This window comes from Eschrichtius robustus, chromosome 2 (genome assembly GCF_028021215.1).
Source record: "Eschrichtius robustus isolate mEscRob2 chromosome 2, mEscRob2.pri, whole genome shotgun sequence".
NCBI classification, from domain to species: Eukaryota; Metazoa; Chordata; class Mammalia; order Artiodactyla; family Eschrichtiidae; genus Eschrichtius; species Eschrichtius robustus.
In genome coordinates this window covers 75312501-75333798 of record NC_090825.1, presented here as the reverse complement: position 1 = coordinate 75333798, position 21298 = coordinate 75312501, and the positions used below count along the sequence as shown (strand labels likewise).

General features: G+C 33.4%; 1 protein-coding gene across 3 annotated transcripts in view; it reads left to right on the top strand.

The window, feature by feature from the left end:
• ARB2A (ARB2 cotranscriptional regulator A) overlaps positions 1-21298 on the top strand; it is a 418857-nt gene that overhangs the window by 226479 nt on the left and 171080 nt on the right. For all 3 annotated transcript variants that reach the window (XM_068535638.1, XM_068535637.1, XM_068535639.1), the window contains one exon: positions 3426-3545. In XM_068535638.1, coding sequence (XP_068391739.1) covers positions 3426-3545 — 120 coding nt within the window. The remainder of the gene's footprint in view (positions 1-3425; positions 3546-21298) is intronic.

Sequence of the window (21298 nt, the reverse complement as noted above, 5' to 3'; positions counted from 1 at the left end):
GGCACATGGATACTTGAGATTTCTTTTTCCTGCTGCTCATAGACCATTTTAACAGATATCGCCATAGACTGTGGAAGAAAAGACTCAGCTATAATACTAATCTCTGAAAACACTAGTCTTTATATGTGAACAGTGGAAAGAACTGTTAGTTCTTAGCTCTCCTTTAGTCATAGATGGGACATTTGGGCCTGGTTGGCAGTTTCCCTTATATATCAAAGTTTTGCTGATTTTTCCTCTGAAATGACTTATTCCATCCCTTCCTTTCCATTCACTCTGCCATCACCCAAAGTAGTGAGAGAGTCTATTACTGCTGAACTGCTCCCTTGGAAGTGTTCTCACCTTTAGGTTTTGCCTAGTCTGAGCTGCATTACCCATGAGATCCCAGACTGGATTTCATGATAGCGGTTTTGTCTAGGATTTTCAGACTATTCATGTGTAATCCAGATTTTTCCTGGAGCACGAACAAGATCCCTGGAAATAGTAAGAAGGAAGGCTGGAAAGATGGGTTTAGAGATGAAGAAAGCAGGCAGGACTTCACTGAGGTCAGGTAGTGTGAATTTATAACAGACCCATTGGACTTGGTGTCAAGACAGTCCATCAGGAATAGAGAAAGTAATACTCCTCACACACTAATGCCTCTCCTGTCTTTATGTGTTAACACCCTTATGAAATTGCAAACACATTGAAGGCCAGGATCATGGCTTAGTTCTTATCATCCTTACATTTCCACTTCCAGCATGGAGCCTAGGGGGACAGAGTAATCTAATCTCCTATGTGTTTTTATTCTGTCCATATATAGAAGAATATTTAGGACCATCACAGATATTTCACATTGTCAGTTCTGCCAACTATCAGCAGATAGAAGCTCTGTTATCTCTATTCCTGTTTTGTTTTTACATTTCATTGTGAGATATAACTAGGGAGACCAGGTATCTGGGTTTTCTCTAGACAGTCCCAGTTTAGACCTGTTCTCCAAGCACAATTACTGACATTACCTTTCTTCACTCTCAAAGGTTTGTAGAATAAATTCTATGGTCACTTTATATATATATGTACAGAAAAGTGCTAAGTATGTATTAGTCAGTTTAACTATAACTATAAAGAACACACTTGTGTAACTACTACCTCAGTCAAGAAATGAAACATTGCCAACCACTAGAAGTCTATTTCCCAATCACAACTCTATCTCTCTTCCTTAGAGTTAACCACTGTCCTGCTTTTAATGATAACTATTTTCCTACTTTTTAGACTAATGAAAGCTAACTTACTAAAGCCAAAAATGCCTACAAATATTTCCTTCCAATTATGATTCTTCTATTTATTTTACATACTTTAGGTGTGGGTAATTTTGTATTTATGTTACTAATAGATATCTTTGAAAGTATATTTGTATTTTAGTATATGACTACAAGGTTGTAAGTAATCATTTCTGAAGATACATGTTGTGTTTTTGTTATTTATTTATTACCCTGTGATTTAATGAAGAAGACACAGCTCTTGGCCTCAGGAATTTGATTAACAAGCAATTACAATACAAACTATTCAGTGCAATAATGGGAACATGTACAAGATGTGGTTGTAGGACATTACCTAGCCTTGATGAGAGGGAAGACTTTCACTAGAAGGTGATGTTTCATTTGAGTTCTGAAGACAAGTAGGAATTATGCAGGTAAAGGTGGTGGGTGAATTAAAGGCAGAACACTTGGGTCACTTTCCAAACAACTATAACAAAAACAGCCCAGAAATAAGAAAAGTATGGCACAGTTAGGTTAGTATAAGTTGTTCCCTGCAGTTGGAACACAGAGAGTGTTCTCTGTGGTCTCTCATGGTGGGAAAAGTGTATCTTTTGGGTCATCGCATTTTGCACATACATTTCGAGGCAGAAGCCAGATCATGTTAAGGCCTTAGTGTCATTCTGAGTTTGAACTTGGTACTGAGGGCAATAAAAACACTTCGAAGAGTTCTAAGCAGTGAGTGAGCAACATGGCGACATGACTGTATTTGCATTTTTGAAAGGTTATTCTTACTACGGAATTAGAGAGAGCATTTAAATGGGCAATCCTAGAGGCAGGGAAACTTGGACTGTAGACTGTTGCAGTCATCCACTTGTGAAAGGATGGGCTTGAGCTAAGCCAGAGGAAATGAGAAGGGAGAGAAGTGGATGGCTTTAAGAGACAGTTGGGGACAGAATCAACAGGTTTTTAATGATTGATTTTATGTGGAGTTTGAGGGAGAGGGAAATAAAAGATGATGCTCAGATTTCAGCAGGAGGTGGGGAGCAAAGACAGTGACACAGGTTTGGAGAGGAAATTATTAGCAAGGTGTTGAATTGATTGAGTTTGAAGTATCTGTGGGGCATTCAAAAGGAAATGACCTTGGGTCTGGAGCTCTGGAGAGAAATTCAGGGTAGAGATAGTCATTAGGGAACAATACCTTTTAGGTGGTAAGTGAAGCCATTCGTTTGGACCCTAATATGATATTTAAAAATTTCTGAGATGGAAAATGTGAATAAATTGTGTTCATTGTCTAGTACCATGACATTCTTAGGGAATTAGTCTTTTGGTGTTAAAGCTTCCAAGAAATATTCGTACAAAACATTTTCATGATCTGTTTTAGTTTTTCTCAGTTTGGGTTTTTTTAGCTCTTTGGTTGTTTGTTTTTTCTTTTTTTTCCTTTTTCACATTATCCGAGTTTTAGGTTTAATCACAAAATGTGCCTGCTATAGAAATAAACACAATAAAATGAAGTTATTATAGAACTTTTGGAACTAAAGCAACATTCATACATTTATTAGGGATTAGCAAATTAGGAGAAGTATAAAAGGTCCCAGGTTTATATGTTTAGATTTCTTCCAGTTCTAGAAATAAAATGTATGGAAAATTCTTTTAGGAAAAAAGTGTATTTTTAAAATAATATAAATTGAAAATATTTGTTGTTAATTTTCTGCTTATTTTCAGCTTACAGAGGTACTTAAAACTTTATAAATCAAATAATTTAGATGTATGTATACTATAAGTATTTTCAAATATACATATAGGAATGTATCTGATTTTTCTTAGTGTTACACTGTTTTATCATAAAACCACTATGACTTTCTGCTATGCAATTCTAATGTACTTAGATATATTTCAATATCTCAGATATGCCCAGAATGAGCAATTTCCCCTCAAAAATGTGCTTATTTTAAATACTTTCTTTCAGAATATTATAGTAGCACTTAAGTTTAGCAGTAATTTACTAATAGTTTAATACTAATTTATTCCCTAATTTGGATCTTCAATGTAGTTTTTTTGTATTGTTATTATTTGGAATGAGCTATAACCATCTTATTTCTTATGCTATGTAAGCAAGCATATAATTTAATTTTTGATTACTCTGATAATAATTAGATACAGTTTGATATATGATATTTGTTTTACTTATAGGAAAATGGTTCTCCTGAAGAACATGCAGTCTATGTGTGGGACCATTTCATAGCCCAATCTGCAGCTGAGAATGTATTTTTTGTTGCTCATAGCTATGGAGGACTTGCTTTTGTTGAACTGGTAAGTGCACATTTAACTCTTTCTAATTTCCAAACTCCTTACAGATTTATCCCCTCCACTCCCTTTTTCTTGATGTCATTACTTTAAATTATTTTATAAAGGATGAAAATTACATATTTTGAGTAAATAATTTTATGATGTTTAAAAAGAGTATATTTCTTTATTGTGGTAGAACTTTTCAGTGCTAACCAGAAAGCTTTTTGCGTGTTCCTTATTTACATATTACTTTTTTTTTTTAACATCTTTATTGGAGTATAATTGCTTCATAATGGTGTGCTAGTTTCTGCTGTATAACAAAGTGAATCAGCTATACATATACATATATCCCCATATCTCCTCCCTCTTGCGTCTCCCTCCCACCCTCCCTATCCCACCCCTCTAGGTGGTCACAAAGCACCGAGCTGATCTCCTTGTGCTTTGTGGCTGCTTCCCACTATACATATTACTTTTTAACTTCTACATTATAGCCCCACTTTCCATACATTTTATATTTGTGATTCCTGTTTTATGTGTACATCGTTGAAGCATTATTATCTGTAAAGTGTTTAAAATTTCAGTAGACCCTTTAACTGACAAAACTACTATCTCTTCAAGTTAGTACTTGATCAGAATCCATATAATTAGTATTAAAACTATCAGAAAGCTTCCATTAATCTAAGTGGAACTCAATGCTTGGTTATAAAAATCTTTGCATTTCAAAATAATCTGATTCCTAGGGTGAAGATTATGTGTACATAATGGAAAAATTATCAAGATTTCTAAATTTGGTCGGTATTATATGCAGTATTGCAGTTAGCACATTTTGTGCAGGTATGAATGATTAATGATATATAATCAGTCCTAAAAATGTGCTCCATGTCCATTATCCCTTATGTCACAGGAAGGTACCAGTGCTCTAATAAAATGATTAATTTGATAAAAGTGCATTTGATAATTTTAAATCCAAATAGCCTAAAGTGGACATTAAAAGCGGCACAGCATTGGTTGTCTAATTTTTACATTTCTAAACTTTGCTGTGTATTTCTCTTCATCATGGAAATTAAATATATGTCCATGGTCTTTTCAACTTTCCCACACCTTATTGCTTACCCACATGATTTAGGTATAAAACTAGCGGTGACGCCTGAGAACACTTTAGCTGACCTAAATTTACCAATACTGTGCTCTCTTAAGATCAGTAAATAAATCATTTATTTCTTAAATTGATTTCACTTTTTAGAAATTATATTCAAGTACTTTTAACTGCTGAATTTATTTATTTTAATACATAATGGGTATCTTAAGATAGCTCTCTAACGTACAAGTGTGACGTCCTTTTTAAAATGTGAATGTTGCCTTTCAAATAGTTCTTTTAACCATACAGATATAGATATATACAAACACACACACATATATAACTGATATATATGTACCTTATGTTTTCTTTCTGTAAGCCATTAAATTACATAAAACATGAAATTTCATGACTTACAGAATAACTTAAAATATGTCTGAAGGCCGGTAAGACTATTCAAATTTCAGATTTCTGTATAACATAAATTTCCATATTTTTACCTTAAGACAGTTAACAAAAACCTTTTGTACATCAAATTTGGAATTTAAGTGAATTTTGGACAGTTTTAAAAATGAATTTAAGATGCCAGAGTAACAGATGACCAGTGTGTCAGTCTTATTTTGCCTGTTCTTCTTGTCACACACTGGTGGATATTTCTGCACTTTTGTTCCACTTTAATATAAAGCACACAGATGTTTCAGAACAAGACTTGACTTCTGACCTTGAGGCTATTAGGGTCAGGGTCCTCAGGGCCTGTGAAATTATCACAAGCTGAGCTAAAGTTTTTCTCCATCACAGGAAGTAACCAGTAAGTAAGAAGTTAAAAAGGAGCTTTGTCAGAGAGACAAGATGGTCTCAGTAAGGGTCAGCTTCTGTAGTCTGCTATCTCTGCAGGAGGTGCATGCATGGGAGGAGGAATATAATATAACCACTGGCACATCACATATCTGACAGGCAACACCAGGACTGAGAAGTCTATTTAACGTAATATACCTTGTTTAGGTTTTAAAATATTAATGGCAATTATCTCAACTTCATATATTTGCTACTTTTTGTCAAGTAACTTTGATGGGGGTATGTAAAGAAGGTGTATAGATGGTGGAAGCTAAAGAAAAAGTAGTTTATGACCTATTGAAAAGAATTTCTCTAAACAAATAACATTGTACACTAAGTTTTACATAAATTTTTGACAATGCTTGATTAATATATTTAAGGCCATTGTGTTTCCACTTAATTTCAAGGATTTTTGAAAGATAGCATTGATAAACAACCAAAAAAATTGAAATATGTTTAAACCTTTTGTTTTTGCCTAAAGCTGAATAATATTCTTTCCTATTCTCCCCATTATTCTTAGAGGAAAACTCATGGTGTTTAAAATGTTGACAAATATTCATTCTCTCAGGATTTTTCAACGTATGTGTATTATATGAAATTGTTTTACATGGATTAAAATATTTAATATTAACTTTACAAGAAAGTGAGTTGTGGACATCTTAAATTATGGTTTAGTTTTTTTATCTCAATAGTACATTATACACATCAGACATGAAATCTTTTGGATTTCAGTAAAGTTTAACTTTTTAAAAATTATCATAAAATTGTACTCCTGATTCAAGACTCTACACACACACACACACACACACACACACACACACACACACACACACCCCCCTTATGGATGGAACAGCGCTAGTTTGTAGCATTATGTTTGAATGCATGGAGATTGTTTTTCTACCATCCTCATTCAAGTTCACATTCTTTTTTAGGTCATGAATTGTAAGAAAATTTATTTTAGATGTGAACTGTGTGACTAGTACAGTTTCAATATTACATGTAATTACTTATAGTGCTTATTGTTTAAAAACAGGTACCGGTCAGGACCCATGCTAAAATGTATCTTGCCATTTATTAAGTTAAAATTACGTATAATTGGAGTTTAAAATTAAGGTACTACTAGTAGAAATCTGAAAAATTACTTTTAAATTTAGAGCACAAAATAGTTGTAGAGCTTTCATATTTTGCTAATTGTTTTTGAAAACTGAGAACATAATTTATTATTATATCCTATTTTGAAGTGCTAAAATTCGCCTGAGAATACAAGAGGTAGTTAAGAGATTTATTTTCAAAACCAGTGTTCGGTTTATGGTAGTAAATATTGGAACTTGATCAGGCCTAACCTCATAAAACAGTATGCAGTTGATTATAATAATGAGAAAAGTCATACTAAAAGTATGCTTTTCACTGCTTTTATTCCCATTACATGGTAACAACTCAAGTTTCTAATTCTCTAAACTTTCTGTAATCCTAGTAAAAATGGATGTGTTAAGACAGCTCTGGTAACAATCCTAGCATTCAGTCATTAAAGCTAAAGGGAAGAACTATTTATTTTATGAATTGATAATGAATTTTAAAAGTAGCATACCTAGTCTATGCTATCTTTTCTGTGTATTTAAAAATAATGCCAATATATAATGCTACCGTTATTAAAACATCATTTTCGAAGCTTTAAATTTCTGTCTAAGAAATTCTATTTTATATGTGGTAGATAGAATTAGTAGTCATAATCAACAAATCATTTACCAAATTCATTTAGAAAAACATCTACAACTAATGCAGCTTGCTTTTGCCTTAGATTAGTGGTTAAAATTTTAAACTCATTTGTTAGAAATTAACTGTCATTAAAAAACAATGCAGTTTTTAAGCTTTTTCATAATCTCTTTCACCAGCCATTTTATGAAGTGATTCCATTGCTTCCATACTTGGTCATTTCAGAGTGCTTTGCTCTTGTCACTGTAGATGATGGTTAGTTTGACAAAATCAAGCAAGCTTAAATTTTTCTTTTATTTGGAAATGAGTTAGCTTCCTTGTCAATGCCCAGTTTCCAATCTTAACTCACCTTACCTTCCCTGTTTGCAGTGCTCTGTACATCAATTTGCATTCAGATTTCTTTCCTTAGTCAAAGTGAGATTGTTGATATTTCTTTTAGAACACATTAGACAATTTTAGCAAATATATTTCATTAGCTTATTGAATCATCTCAGCTGATATAAAATTAGTATTTTTCATATTACTTTTATTTTCTTTTCCATGTTATTAGTGGTATGTTCTCAGCCACCATTAAAAACATCTCTTAGAAATGTGTGAAAACTGCACCTTTTGAAAGTGTATCTCTACCCACTTTTGATTTTGGTTTCTCCATGCTTGTCAGCACTTGATTGGCACCTCACTTGCATGTGAATTAAGGAATGAAGGGAACTCTATTTTCCTGCCATTGTTCCATGCTGGGCTCTCTAGCCTCCAGGCAGCCAAAGCTGACCTTCAGTAGCTGATAGAGGACTATTTTTTGGACTTAGCTGTGTGAGGACCCTCAACCTCAGTCTACTCTAAGTTGATCTTTTAAAATTGCCTAGAGCATGATTTGGATTTACACTGAAAAGAAAATGGAATGGGACTAAAAGAATTAGTTTTTACCTTTAGTGACATGAGTTAACTATGACCTTAAAGAAACATCATTTACATTTTGTCTACAAAGAACAAAGCAAATTGGATAATAGCATATCTGCTTAATGTGATCAATGCTAAAAAATGGGCTGCTGGGAATGAAGAATTGAGGAGAGGTAGAATAAGGGCGGATAAACAAAGAAAAATTGAGCCATTAGAGTATCAAAACAATTCAGGCCAAAAACACTTCTTACAAACCTACTTTAAAATGTAAGTAATTCAGTAAAAATAAGTCACCATTTGTAATACAACTTGAATTTCTGAATTGGCTGCCTACATGATACAAATAGCATGTTAATGCATGGGATGATTACAACTTGTATGGAACGCTATCTTAATTCTCTAGTTGTTTTATATGAAAACAATATAGTTTCTCTACTTTATATGCTCCTTAGAGAGAAACCAGAGATTATATTATTTTTGCCTCCTATATTCAATTTTGTTTAATTTTTTGCATATACTATAGATACTGTCTTTTGATTGATTGGCGATAACAGTAATTTTAGGAGTTAGTTGCAAGAGTCCAAGTAAGATCCAATAAAAGGCTTTACCAACGTAGAAGTGGTGGGAATGGTAAAGAAGAAGCACACATTAGACATTAGGAGACAAATTCTACATGGCTTAGTGACATTGGATCTGGAAAGCTGAACAAAGAGGAAGAGGGTGTAATATCTTTCCCTGTACACACCTACAGAAGCATGTCGAAGTGGATATGAAGGGTATCCAAGCACAACAGATAACAATGAGTAATGAGCAATGATTATGCAGATATGTAGATATTGGGGAAAATGTTTGCATATACTGGATATTTAATAGTTGTGGTCAATAGACTAAATGAGATATCAAATCAGAGTTTTTTAATATAAATTTATTTATTTATTTATTTATTTATTTATTTATTTATTTATTTATTTATTTATTTATTTATTGTTGGCTGCATTGGGTCTTCGTTGCTGCGTGCAGGCTTTCTCTAGTGCAGTGAGCGGGGGCTACTTTGTTATGGTGTGCGGGCTTCTCATTGTGGTGGCTTCTCTTGTTGTGTAACATGGGCTCTAGGTGCACGGGCTTCAGTAGTTGTGGCACACGGGCTCAGTAGTTGTGGCTCGCAGGCTCTAGAGCGCAGCCTCAGTAGTTGTGGTGTACGGGCTTAGTTGCTCCACGGCATGTGGGATCTTCCCGGACCAGGGATCGAACCTGTGTCCCCTGCATTGGCAGGCGGATTCTTAACCACTGCGCCACCAGGGAAGTACTCAAATCAGAGTTTTAAAAGGAAAGAGTTACATATACAGATGTGATTTGTTAAGCTTCACAATTTACCTATGTATTGAGGTTTGATTTTTTTTAACTTTTACTCAAATGATTTTTAATATGTATTAGGAAATCTCACTGTTTAAAAGAATGACTCAGTTTATTAATGTTTATGTTAACTCCTCTCCTTTTCTCCCATATCTAACCAACCAACGTACTTTGTCAGGTTGTTTTTTCTCTGAAATATTGATCATGTCTTTTCCTCTCTGTGCCCACTGTTAATTTCATCATTTCACAACAGTATCACTGAACTCTTATACCCATTTTCTTACTGGCTCTCTTTTCTCTCCATTCCATCCTGTATACCACACCATGATCGATACTATTTAAACCCCCTTTTTACTATGCCATTCCAGACTCATATTGGCTCCGTATTGTCTCTTGCATCATCTCTCCTCTCTGTCACTTTAAGACTTTCTGTATAATCTGATTATCTCTTTCCAACTGTATTTTTCCCAATAGAAACTTTCAGTTCTAGTCTAATTTCCTTACTGCCATTGTTTCATCTCACTGTACCTCTACCCCTGGCCTCCAAGCCCAGTGTAGTAGAAGAACATGAAACTTGGAAGAAGATGACCTGGGTTTGAATATTAGTTCTGATATGTACAAATTATAAGTTCGGTCACATCCCTTATGTGTGTCCTCCTCTGTAAGTGGACATCCTTTTGTCCCTGATCTTAAGGAGAAAACATTCACTTTTTTCATCATTAATTATGATGTTACTTGTAATTATTTCCATTCTTCATAGATCATTTCTACTTAGGATCTAATGTGCTCCTTAATGTTTTATTTCTCAGTCACACCAGGATCAGGTTGTTCAGAAAGCTGAAATGGAGAAAGATTTTACTAATCTTTTATAGAATCTTTTTGTAGAGTAATGGATACATACTACCCCATTGGAATTACCTTTGGAGGAGGTTTTTCAATATCCATATAGATGGACTGCATCCAGATCTTACTGCAGCTGAGAGATTGGGCACTCTATCTCTTAATTCAACAAAAGACTGCCAGGAAATCACTGTCTGCTAAAATTAGCACAATAACATGTTGAGGAGAACCCAGAGAAATTGATATATTAATTTGTTAGATGTAAATCTTTCTATAAGAAATATTTCTTTTTCCATTGGTTTTATAAAAGATCTTAATGAGAGATTTTGTATTTTACTGCAGATATGAGAGCATGATTGACTATTGTAAGCCTTTTATAAGAGGGATTATAGAAAAACACATTTCATTTAATAATGGAGCTGTTTTTACTATTCTTATAGCCTTATGATGATCACTCAATGTAAGCACTCCCCTATATGAGATTCCCAACCACAGTGACACCTCTGATTTGACACTGCAAATTGCAAAGAGCTCTTAGAAGACAAAAAATTTTGTAATCAAAACCATTTGACATCTATCTTAGAAGTTAGACCTCAATTTTTATTGAATAATTTATTCAGATTAGCACAGGGGAGCCAAGTAGACTCAGACTTGAAGCATACTAGATTTATGTTAAGGTAAAGCTTGAGAGGACAGAATGGAAGCCAGATCTGGACAAAGGTCTCATTACTAGAGTTCAGGATGGGTTCAAGAAGAGCTAATTCAGCTGGAGAGCTTGGATTTGGAGGGAAGAGCAGGTGAACCATCATTAGGTAGGTATCTATAGAGCATGGTGAGCTCAGGTTTGAATCGGGAGGTATAATCTGGTTGCAGGCAACAGAAAATCAAGGCATTAGGTGATAACTGAGCAAACAAAATATAGTTATTGGTTCTAAGAGTACCTCTTCTCCCGAGCCAAACTCCACCTCACTGACTTATAGGGAAGGAAGTAAAAAAAAAAAATACAAAAACAGGATTCAGCACTGGGGAAAGGATGAACAAAGCAGGTGAGGTTTAAGGCTTCAACCATTGGCTGGGGATTTAGAAGTGGGTCTTTTCTTGAGAAAGAAAGAGGTTCTAGTAGGCAGAAAAATCAGAAGGACTATGAAGTGATGAATCAAGGCAGAAGTTCAATTTATGTGACTTAAGTAAGAACGAGATAGAGTAAAATACTGTATTCTAAGGTCATGTAGATACCTAGGGCTTATCCTTGGTACACTGGTTATCAGGTTTCTATGGCAATAAAAGAGATGGAGTAGGAAGAGGTATCATTTTTCCTGCTCTTAGGCTGTGAGATGATCACACTATCGGTCTAAAGCTTTCTTTGGGCCCAGGGAAACAAAGTGATACTACTCTTCTAAGCTCCTGTGATCTTAACCTTTAGAGTTGGGGACTTTTAATGTGTGTGTGTGTGTGTGTGTGTGTGTGTGTGTGTATCTCATTTTTTTCTCACTTCATATTTTTTGTTATAGGTTTTCCACACTTTCTCATTGAATGAATTTAGATCACAATAAAGCCACCTGGACCACATCAGTTTGACTTTATAGATATTATTTCCTGGAGTTAGGATTGAGTATTATGCCCTCAAAACAAGAAATGGTTCAGAACACTATCAAAGATATTTATTCAGTTGAACACCCCACCCTGTACAAGTACTGGGGAAACAAATTAAAACACATCCCTGGCTTCAAGGTTATATTCTAAGTAGGAACACAATTAAACAAAGAGAGTAATATAGTAATTGTGAAGTGGGATTTTAGCCAAGAGGTTAACTTCCCCAGTATAAAGATCTAAACAGTAAATTTGTCTTAGAGTTAAGTAATAGGAAGAATTATTTCTGTTGATAAAGTGATAATCTCTTTTGGTCAGAAAATAAAAACTTTATCATGCATTTTTACCTTTGTCTCCTGCAAACCCAGAACTGTGGCTAATTTTCCATTTCATTAGTTACTCCAAGCCTCAATCTCTTATAATAGTGTCTTAATTCATAGTTGTCTTTTGCTTTAAGTCACCTCAGAATCCTTTTCTTAATTGGCAGAGGATAAATAATAAATCCACTATTTTCTTTGGTTCTTACTATGCTGCCTAGCCCAGCTGGACCTGTAATAATACGCAGTAAATAATTTTGATCCTAGATTTATATATACATAAGTTGTCAGAAGCAGATCTCAGATGGTGCTGTATTGGGTCAGAATGAAGAAAGTAACATTTGTATACAGAGCCACACAATAGAGCAGAGTGAGGTGGATGAGAGAACAAAGCTGACCAACAAGGACATTTAGCACCAGTGTGCTTTAGTGTGTAGGAGGTACAATTTGTGACCCTGAAGTTTTGGACACTTGGAAGGACCATTAATGAAAATTGATCAATGAATGTAGAAAATCGACTAAGATATTAAAATCTCGAATCAAGGGAAGTAGCCAAACCTAACCCTAACCCAAAACTTAGTTTTCTGTGATTAAATTGAACAAGTTAAATTTCATACCCTCTAGAAATTAGTTTGCCTATTTATATATTTATTAGTGTATTCAGATTTCTTCCTAATTTTCCATACCTTATTTGAATTTTTCTCATGAATAAGTTTATTAAAGAACATTAGAATACAATAAAAAATTGTTATTTAATATTTCAGTGACTATTTTATAATTGAGTCAAATGATTAAAAAGTGTCCTAACTTCTAACATACCTAGCTTATGTCTAAATATCCATAAATCTTGATATCTAACTTCTAACATCTATCTTCAAATTTCTTTACTACATTAATCAGACATCTGAATTAGAAGAAAATTTTGACGTTTATCTTTCTAAAAGAGAGGCACTGGGCAGAAAGATAGAGCGCACTCAGCTTTCTCCTCCAATAGAAATTTCCTATCTTGACTTCTCTCCAGTTATAAGGCATCAAGGGATGCTTTATAATTATAAATGTTGAATTTCTAAAGGTATCCAATAGCCTGTCTGCTAACGACAAAGAAACCTTGACTTTCTCTGTAAAGTGGTGTCCTATAAATTGTAATATAATATGAGATCCCTAGCCTATGTAGTTGCCTTTGTAGTATTACTGCTCAATTTACCTCAGGAAAAAAATTCCTAGTTCCAGTACCATTAATAATGTAATAGTAGTTTCTACCACTGTTACAGGCTCAGCCGTAAATTTTTCAGTTTTGTTTACTGTTACACATTTTTAGGGCATCTATTGAAATATTAAATTTATTTATATTTATGTCCAAACATTAAATATGTAGTAACATGTTAGTTATCTCTAGCATATTATAAACCTTAACATTTGATGACACTTGTATTTTCTCTAACATCTTACAATAGACTCTTAAGCAGAACAGATACCTTTATATCTGATTGCTGTGTTAGAGACCTGCCTCACTCTAATAGAACCCTGTCATTGCTATTATCATAGAATCCGTTTCATCTGTCAGCCAGCCATAGGGGCCTAAGACATGGTTGGGTCAAGAACAGTTCTAAGCAATTCATAGCAGTATCTTTGAAAATGAACATTTTAAATAGAACTAGTATTTATGAGTGTCTTGCAAATCAGAACGTAGTGACATCATCGTCATATTCATCAGCAGCAACACTAATGCTTAAATTAAATGATACTGTGTACCAGGCACTGTCCTAAGCGTGTACTTTATATAAATATACTTTATCTCATTTAATTATCATAACTTTATAAGTACTGTTATCCCCATTTTACAGGTGAGAAACATATAAATATATATTTTCCCCCTTTAAAAGTGTGACCTCTCGCTTTGTCACAGTGAGTTTTTGTTTATTTCTCCTCTCATCAAGTACCTATGCAGAGTAAACATTATATCATACTAACTATGGTGACTCTTATCCCTAAAACAATCTCCTGGTCTTTCATGTATTTCAGGATTCAATTCTATATTTCTCTGTTGAATTACATGATTGTTTAGTTTTTATTCTCTAGCCTGTTCACTGCTTATTCTTTTTTGTGCCTTCCAAGCAGACTTTCTATTTTAATCAGTTCTTAATTACCCAAACTAATGAAGGGGAGAAAAGGTGTGGAAAATTTAAAATAACAGGAAATCCCCACATCATTTTTATTTAAATTTTGAGTGTGTTTTGATGTGGTGTTCTGGAAATTCAGTTTAAGCAGAAAAATTGAAAACACTATGAAAATCTGGAAAGCAGGTGAGTTTCCTTGGCCAGGCCCCTGGGTGGCTCTTCTTTGCAACTCATTCCATGCTGGAAATAGACAGCTGTCTTCTAATACCAACTAAATAGAATTGACCTTTCAAGTCTTACTGGAACAATCTCTGCTATCAGCGTTTGCTCCTTCACGTTGTCCACGTCTGTAAGTTACACCTGGAAGTGATAGCTGTATAACATAGCACCTACCAAGTACCAGACATTGTTTTAAGTTCTTTATTAACTCATGTAATCCTTATGATGTAAGTAGTATTATAATCCTCAGTTACATGTGAGGAAACTGAGGCAGCAAAATATTAAGTACTAAGATTACAAGCTGCTAAGTGATGGAGCCAGAATTTAAACCTAGGCTTTCTGGCTCCAAAGCCATGCTCATAACCGTTATGCATACTGCCATTCAGAAGAGAGTTTAGGGTACTACTAGATTTGGTCATTAAACATTATTTTAGCTAGGCATTGTACAACTTACGTTTAACTTTATTAGGTAGGTATTATTAGCCCTGTTTTACAGATGAAGGAGTCGGAAAGGTTGAGGAACTTGTGCCAAGTTGCACAACGAAGATGAGTCAGGATTGAAATTCATTCAGTTTGCAATAGAAATCCAATCTCAGAATCAATGATTTTGCCCATGAAACACTCTTTCCTCTGATTGGTTTTGGGAAAACTGCATGAAATATTTTTCTGATAAATTAGAATTTTTTAATTAATGAGGGAACTTTTCATTTGAAGAAATTCTGTATTTATATTTTAAAGCACAAGCCTCTTTGGTAAACTGAATATCTTACCTGACATACTTTTAAAATTGAGAATATACTTTTAAAAGCAAAAAGCACACATATTGTGCAGATTTATATCAGGAAGGATAGAATTTCATTATTCAGTGGCTGTCACAATGTCAACACATATCAAATACTCGGTGATAATACTCTAAAATTGTTTTTCTACATTTTTTCCTACATATTGGAGAAAATATAACAATTTAAATATTGTAACAAAAGTGAAACCATAGTTTCTTGGTCCTTTGTATTTTACTTACTGTAAATCGGAGTTTACATTTTACTGTGAAAATCAGACCACTCAAAATTCTTATATTTGAAATTAAAATTGGAAAAGGAAACATTTGAGTCCCTATAATTAACCTGCTACTTCATGCTTTTCTGATTTATTATAAGCATTTCATCTGATACCTAATATTTGAAAAGTTATGAGAGTTTTATATTGCTCTGATTTTATATCATGCTTTCTCCATGTAAATAGTAAAGTTTTTATAAAGCTTTAGGTCTAAGTAAAGAGGATCAAACAAATGAATGATAGGTTTAGTTATACTTTAGGGAAAAAAATCTTATTAAAGTAAACTGAAAATAAACATTTTACCAGTGTAGAACGCACTAGAAATGTGAAAAAGAAAAAAGTGAGCTATGTTTATCCTGTATAGTCTTATATTTGCCTCCATTGGCTAAATAAACCAGTGTCTTAAGATATCTGTGTCCTTTTAACAGCTAAATAAACAGCTTTAAATAGTGAACTTTATATAATAGATGTCTGATTTTCATATTTTATGTAGTATTTTGCCAGGAAAAGTTCATATATCAATAGCTAAAAGAAAATTTGTCTATTTTATTTTTAATATTAGAAATATTTGCTACATACCTGATAGAAAATGCATCTGCAGCTAAAATTTTTAATTTAAAATTCCAAAGTAGAAGACAATTAAAGTAAATATATTAGTAGATATTTACAGAATTTTTCTTATTTGCTTGGCAGTATCTATATTATAGTTGCTGCCATTATAATTCCTATTTAAAATATAATTTTTAACTTCTTTTAAGTTATGAAAGACTTTTTTTTAAATGTGAAATTCATAAGAAGAAACAGGTTTAAAAAAAAACAAAAAATGAGAATATTTAGGAAATAATTTTGCACTCAAGTAGTCCTTTGAAGACCTGATAATTGAGTGTTTTTGATGTAGCCTTATAAAGCATCTGACTTGCCTTCAAGACCATTTGACAGGGACAGAGCTTTGTGTACTAAGTAGCCCTTGAGCTTATTATACATTCTAGTCAGATTTTAGAGTGATTTTGGAGATACAGATACTAACTTCAAAAGACAAACCGCTCCTATATCAATAGGTTAGCCACCATGGAGAATAATCTTTGGTGACTGGGTGAGTTTTTAGTCTGAGAATGATGACTATAATTTTATATCTTGAATTATTTCTCTTACAACATTTCATTTATTCCCTGTTCAAGAACAGTATTTGCTTTTTCTAGATTTTTATTTCCTGCCTATGAATGCAAACATACAAAAAAATTGACCTTCTGAAATGTCAGCAAAATTCAACTGTGCCAGGAAATTTTAAGAAACCAAAATTTTATTTGCACACCCTTAAAAGTAATGCTGAGTGTTTCTCCCATGATGTTTTCTTCCCCTTTGCTGCACTCCCAGAAGGAGTTTTTAACTCTTAAAAATAACCCATTTTAAGAATTCTCCTTAGCTCATAAAAACACATTTTAAGAATTCGCAGGAAGTGTGAGGTATTCATCAGTATATATTTACTGTCTGAAGCTGATATAGCTGTAAGGTTTTTCAGATCCAGTTGATCTATTGCGCATGTTCCCTCCCTAGGTTGCAGGACGTGCTTCTATTTGCATAAGGCCCTGGGCAAGGTTCTTTCTTGCATTGATTGGCCTGTCCAAGGCAGCCTGATATGTTCTTGCATTGATCACTTTGTCTTTTCTTGGAAGACAGTGTTACACTGAGTTCATCTCAAACATTCTAGGGAGAAGGTAAAACTTTACTGCAGATGTCTCAATTTTATTCAGATGTTCCTTTGAGCATAGGGCCTTTTTGCAAGGATAAGTATCTCTTTTTTTTCTTTCCTAATTTGGATGTTTCTGCAGTTTGAGTGCACTGTAGACTAGATTATATTTGAAAAAGCTGCGTTAAAGAAAATTGCCGGAGTATATGCCACTTATCTTGTGCTATTTTTGTTTTTAAAACAGTGTATCTCGCTTCCAGCTTAAAACCATTTTCTTTAAAGATGATCTCTTAAACCTAGACATAAACTAAAATTTACTGGTGTTTATGATAGATTACCACTTATCTTTACTAGCTTTATAGATGCCTTAGTTTCAGTGGAAATGCATTGCTTTATGTGTTTAAGAAAATAAGGAGTTTTATAAGTTTCACTATAAAACAGTGGTCCACAATGACTTGTCTGTTACTATTCATCATTATTAGTTATGTTAATCTGAATAGTATAAACTTGTAAAATGTGGAAATTATTAAGCAGCTACATATGAAGTATGAGTGAAATATATTTCATTATGTCACAACTTTCGTAGTAGTGTGTTATTTGGTAATAATGGAAACCTAAGTTTTAGGATTAAGTCTTCAACCAAATCTGTGAGAAATTGAGCAGTGAGTGTTTTGCAGTTTAGCGCTCTTTATTGGCTGGTCCTTAAATCAACATTTATATTGTCTGCCAAAGAACATATTTGCCTACACAGCTAATTATCAAGAAAATACCCATTACCCCCAACCTATTTACTACATCTTTCGTGAGGAACTGGTAAGACAAACGTAGGCTTCTCTCAAGATGCAGGGCAATATCCTACTCCCGACCAGCTTGCTATTTCATCAAAGCCTATGTGAATTTATAAGAAGGTTTACTTTTGGCAAAGATTTAGAAATGTGTCATGGCTGAATTTGATTATTGTGCTGTTGGTAATTACAATTCCTTAATGGTTTCAGAAAGCATATTTAGTAACAGTCACTACAAATCAGGACATTTTCATGTATGCTCTTTTATTTTCATTAAACAGGTCACTATTTCTGAATATTGTTAAAGTATAGAGATGAAATTGAACAGAAAAACATCACATCAGTTATTTCACTCAGTTGTATTGCTGTGGCATCACTCAGCATATCATAAGCCACAGAAACCTTTATCTGCTTTTAATAATTCTGTTTTGTAAAATTTGATAGTAAAATATGAGGAACCATATTTCTTTTGTTTGCTTCACAAATTCTAGAATTCATGCTTTAAAATTAAACCTGGAGCGAATTAAATGTGTATTATACAAGGGCGATAACCGCGTCAAGTTGTTAGATGATGTCATTTGCTCCTTTAAAGGTGTCCTCTAAAAGCTATAGCATTAATGAGGGGTATACACGAGTTACATGAAATTTATTCAGCAAGTAGAAGTGTTGGTAAACAGACTTATTATTGATATAAATAACATATATTGGAAAATAAGGCCTTATATTGGAAAATTTAGATTTGTGGATGATTGGAGCTTAACTAGAATGTCTAAAATGTTAATCATATTTGTATATAAATCATATAAATATGAAAAACATACTCATAAAATAGTGATGTAATTATTTTCTGAAAGTTGAATACAAGTTTGGTAGTTTGGGAAAATAATTTGTGAAAATACCTATGAAAAAGGCATATAAAAGTATTGAAATATAAAACCTCTTCAAGTAAATGTAAAACAGCTCTTCAAAGCTGAATCCAATCTGTGGAAACATGGATATTACATTGCAACTTTTGTTCAGTGCATCTCAACTTGGTGCAAGTATAGCTCTCTGAAATGGAATTGTATAGTGTTTGCACATTTTTTTCTAGCTAAAATGAAATGTGCATCATCTTGCATAATTTACTTGTCTCTGATGGTTGAATTTGCATATCTGAATGAGTGAGTATATATCTTAAGCTCCTGCTAGATGTAAAATAATCTCATGAGTGGAGGAGAGCTCTTTTACCTCAGAAGTCTGAAGAAGTCTATATTTCACAGCAACCCATGATCAAACAAGCTAATTCAGATGCTGAAAAGTGCTTTTGCTGAGCTATGTTGAAGAACCATTGACTGCATACAACCAACAAGTGTACGGTGCTACAGTAGATCCATTGAAAACCCCTTATAGAACTGAATGACAACCCCAAATACAAGTGACCATGAGCAACTACAAATAAGTATAAATACACACTTGAGCAGGACAGGCTTTCTGCTCTATAATTCAGTCACAATTGCTATATTTCTTCCCCCTAAATTTACACTACATAATCAGCTTCTTGTATGGACCCAAATTGAAGAAATATAATTCAGTATTTGGTGGGGGAAAAAAAGGATATTGGCCTCTGTGGAATTATCAGGATATAGTATGACGCCCACTTTTTAAAAATTATTATTTCTCAGGTAGTATCCAGGACCTCAGACTAGAAAAGTTCTCCAGACTTCTCCTTGCAGGAAGGGATATGGAGTTCTGAGTCCGAAGTATGTTCACTGTGCCCAGAGTCTAAAACATTTCTGGGGAAACTGGTGGGGGGGAGGGGGGAGCAGGGGGTACTTTGCAGTAAGGTGCTGGGAAACATAAAGACGGTGAAATAGCTGGTAAAAAGTTGTCCAGTGAAATCCATTACTTTTTCCCATGTCTAAGGAAGAAGCAAGGAATTGCTAAAAAGCTTTCAAGCTAATGGGTTTTCAAATGTAGGAATAAAAAATTTTAAATCATAGAAGCAAGGGTACAATGATTTCAGTCCTCTTCTTACTATTTCCCTTTGACAAAGCATTGTATATTTATTGGTGATTGCTCGAAGTTACCATGTTTCTAGTGTAGCATATTGTGAATCCGAGAATTTCTAATAACACCACAATAATTTTGTAGTAAAAATCATTAATCATTAGTTATATAGTAAAGATAGGCCTCTTCATAAAATCTCAAAAATGTATTTTTGTTCATTTAGTGAACAAAATTTGATATTTCATCATTAACGATGTGCTTGTAAATTTCCTGTCACTCTATATGATATTATTATATCTCTGGTTGCTTGAAACTTAGGTTTTAATTGTAGCTATGATTTTTAACTCTCGATATACATAAAAGTTGCAGATTTCTCAACATAATAAAATAATTATAAAATATCAGTGAAATAAGATATACTTTGTTTTAGGCAAAAATGTTACCTTTCTAAGGAACAAAACATAAATAAAAGATTATACAATTTCTGAATAAAATAATAGTTTACTACCTTTCTCTTACACTTCCTCACTCCTGGCCCAAGATAATATAAATGGACAACATATATTGGTTAATAAGCAAGTACTAACCACGGTTGGCAAAAATGAGCATTTCTAAATGATATTTAAAATACGTGTGGCTAAAGAAATTATGTCAAAAGACTAATATTTGTTTTATGCTCTTTTTGTCTTTTCTAACTTTTAATAATATCAAATCATTCCTGAGAGTATAGTACAGTTTTGCTTTATCATCTTGAAAAAAAATGGTTTTGGTTATAAGGAGAGTTGTTGATTAAAAATTTGTTATGCTCAATTATTTGATACATGTGTATGATTGTTTAAGTATGTGGAAACTCTTACTGGGTAATCTTTACAGATACCACATGCATGAAGAGATATTTATTGTTAGATACTAGAATGAATACACATGTTAAGGAAATACCTTCCTTTGAAATTATCTTTTATACTCTTTTTCTGCCTCTAAACGCTTTACAAAAAGCTTCTCATTTGTAGATGTTTAGAACTCATATGCAAAAGAAAATTTGTATTTGAACATTTTTATGTAGGCTTTAAGAAGCTAAAGCTAAAATCTCACATTTTAAAATTTATCTTTATGTTGGTGTCTGTGTACGCCTATTTCCAAACTCTTTTATGAGATGTTCTATAAAGGAATCAAATGTAATCATGGGCATGTTAATGCTGGTAATAGAATACATGGATTGCAGACCTTTTCCATTTCTTTTAACCTTGTGGGAATAATAATAGCTCCCTAATCACCATTTGTATCCGGCTGTGTATGAACCTAGCC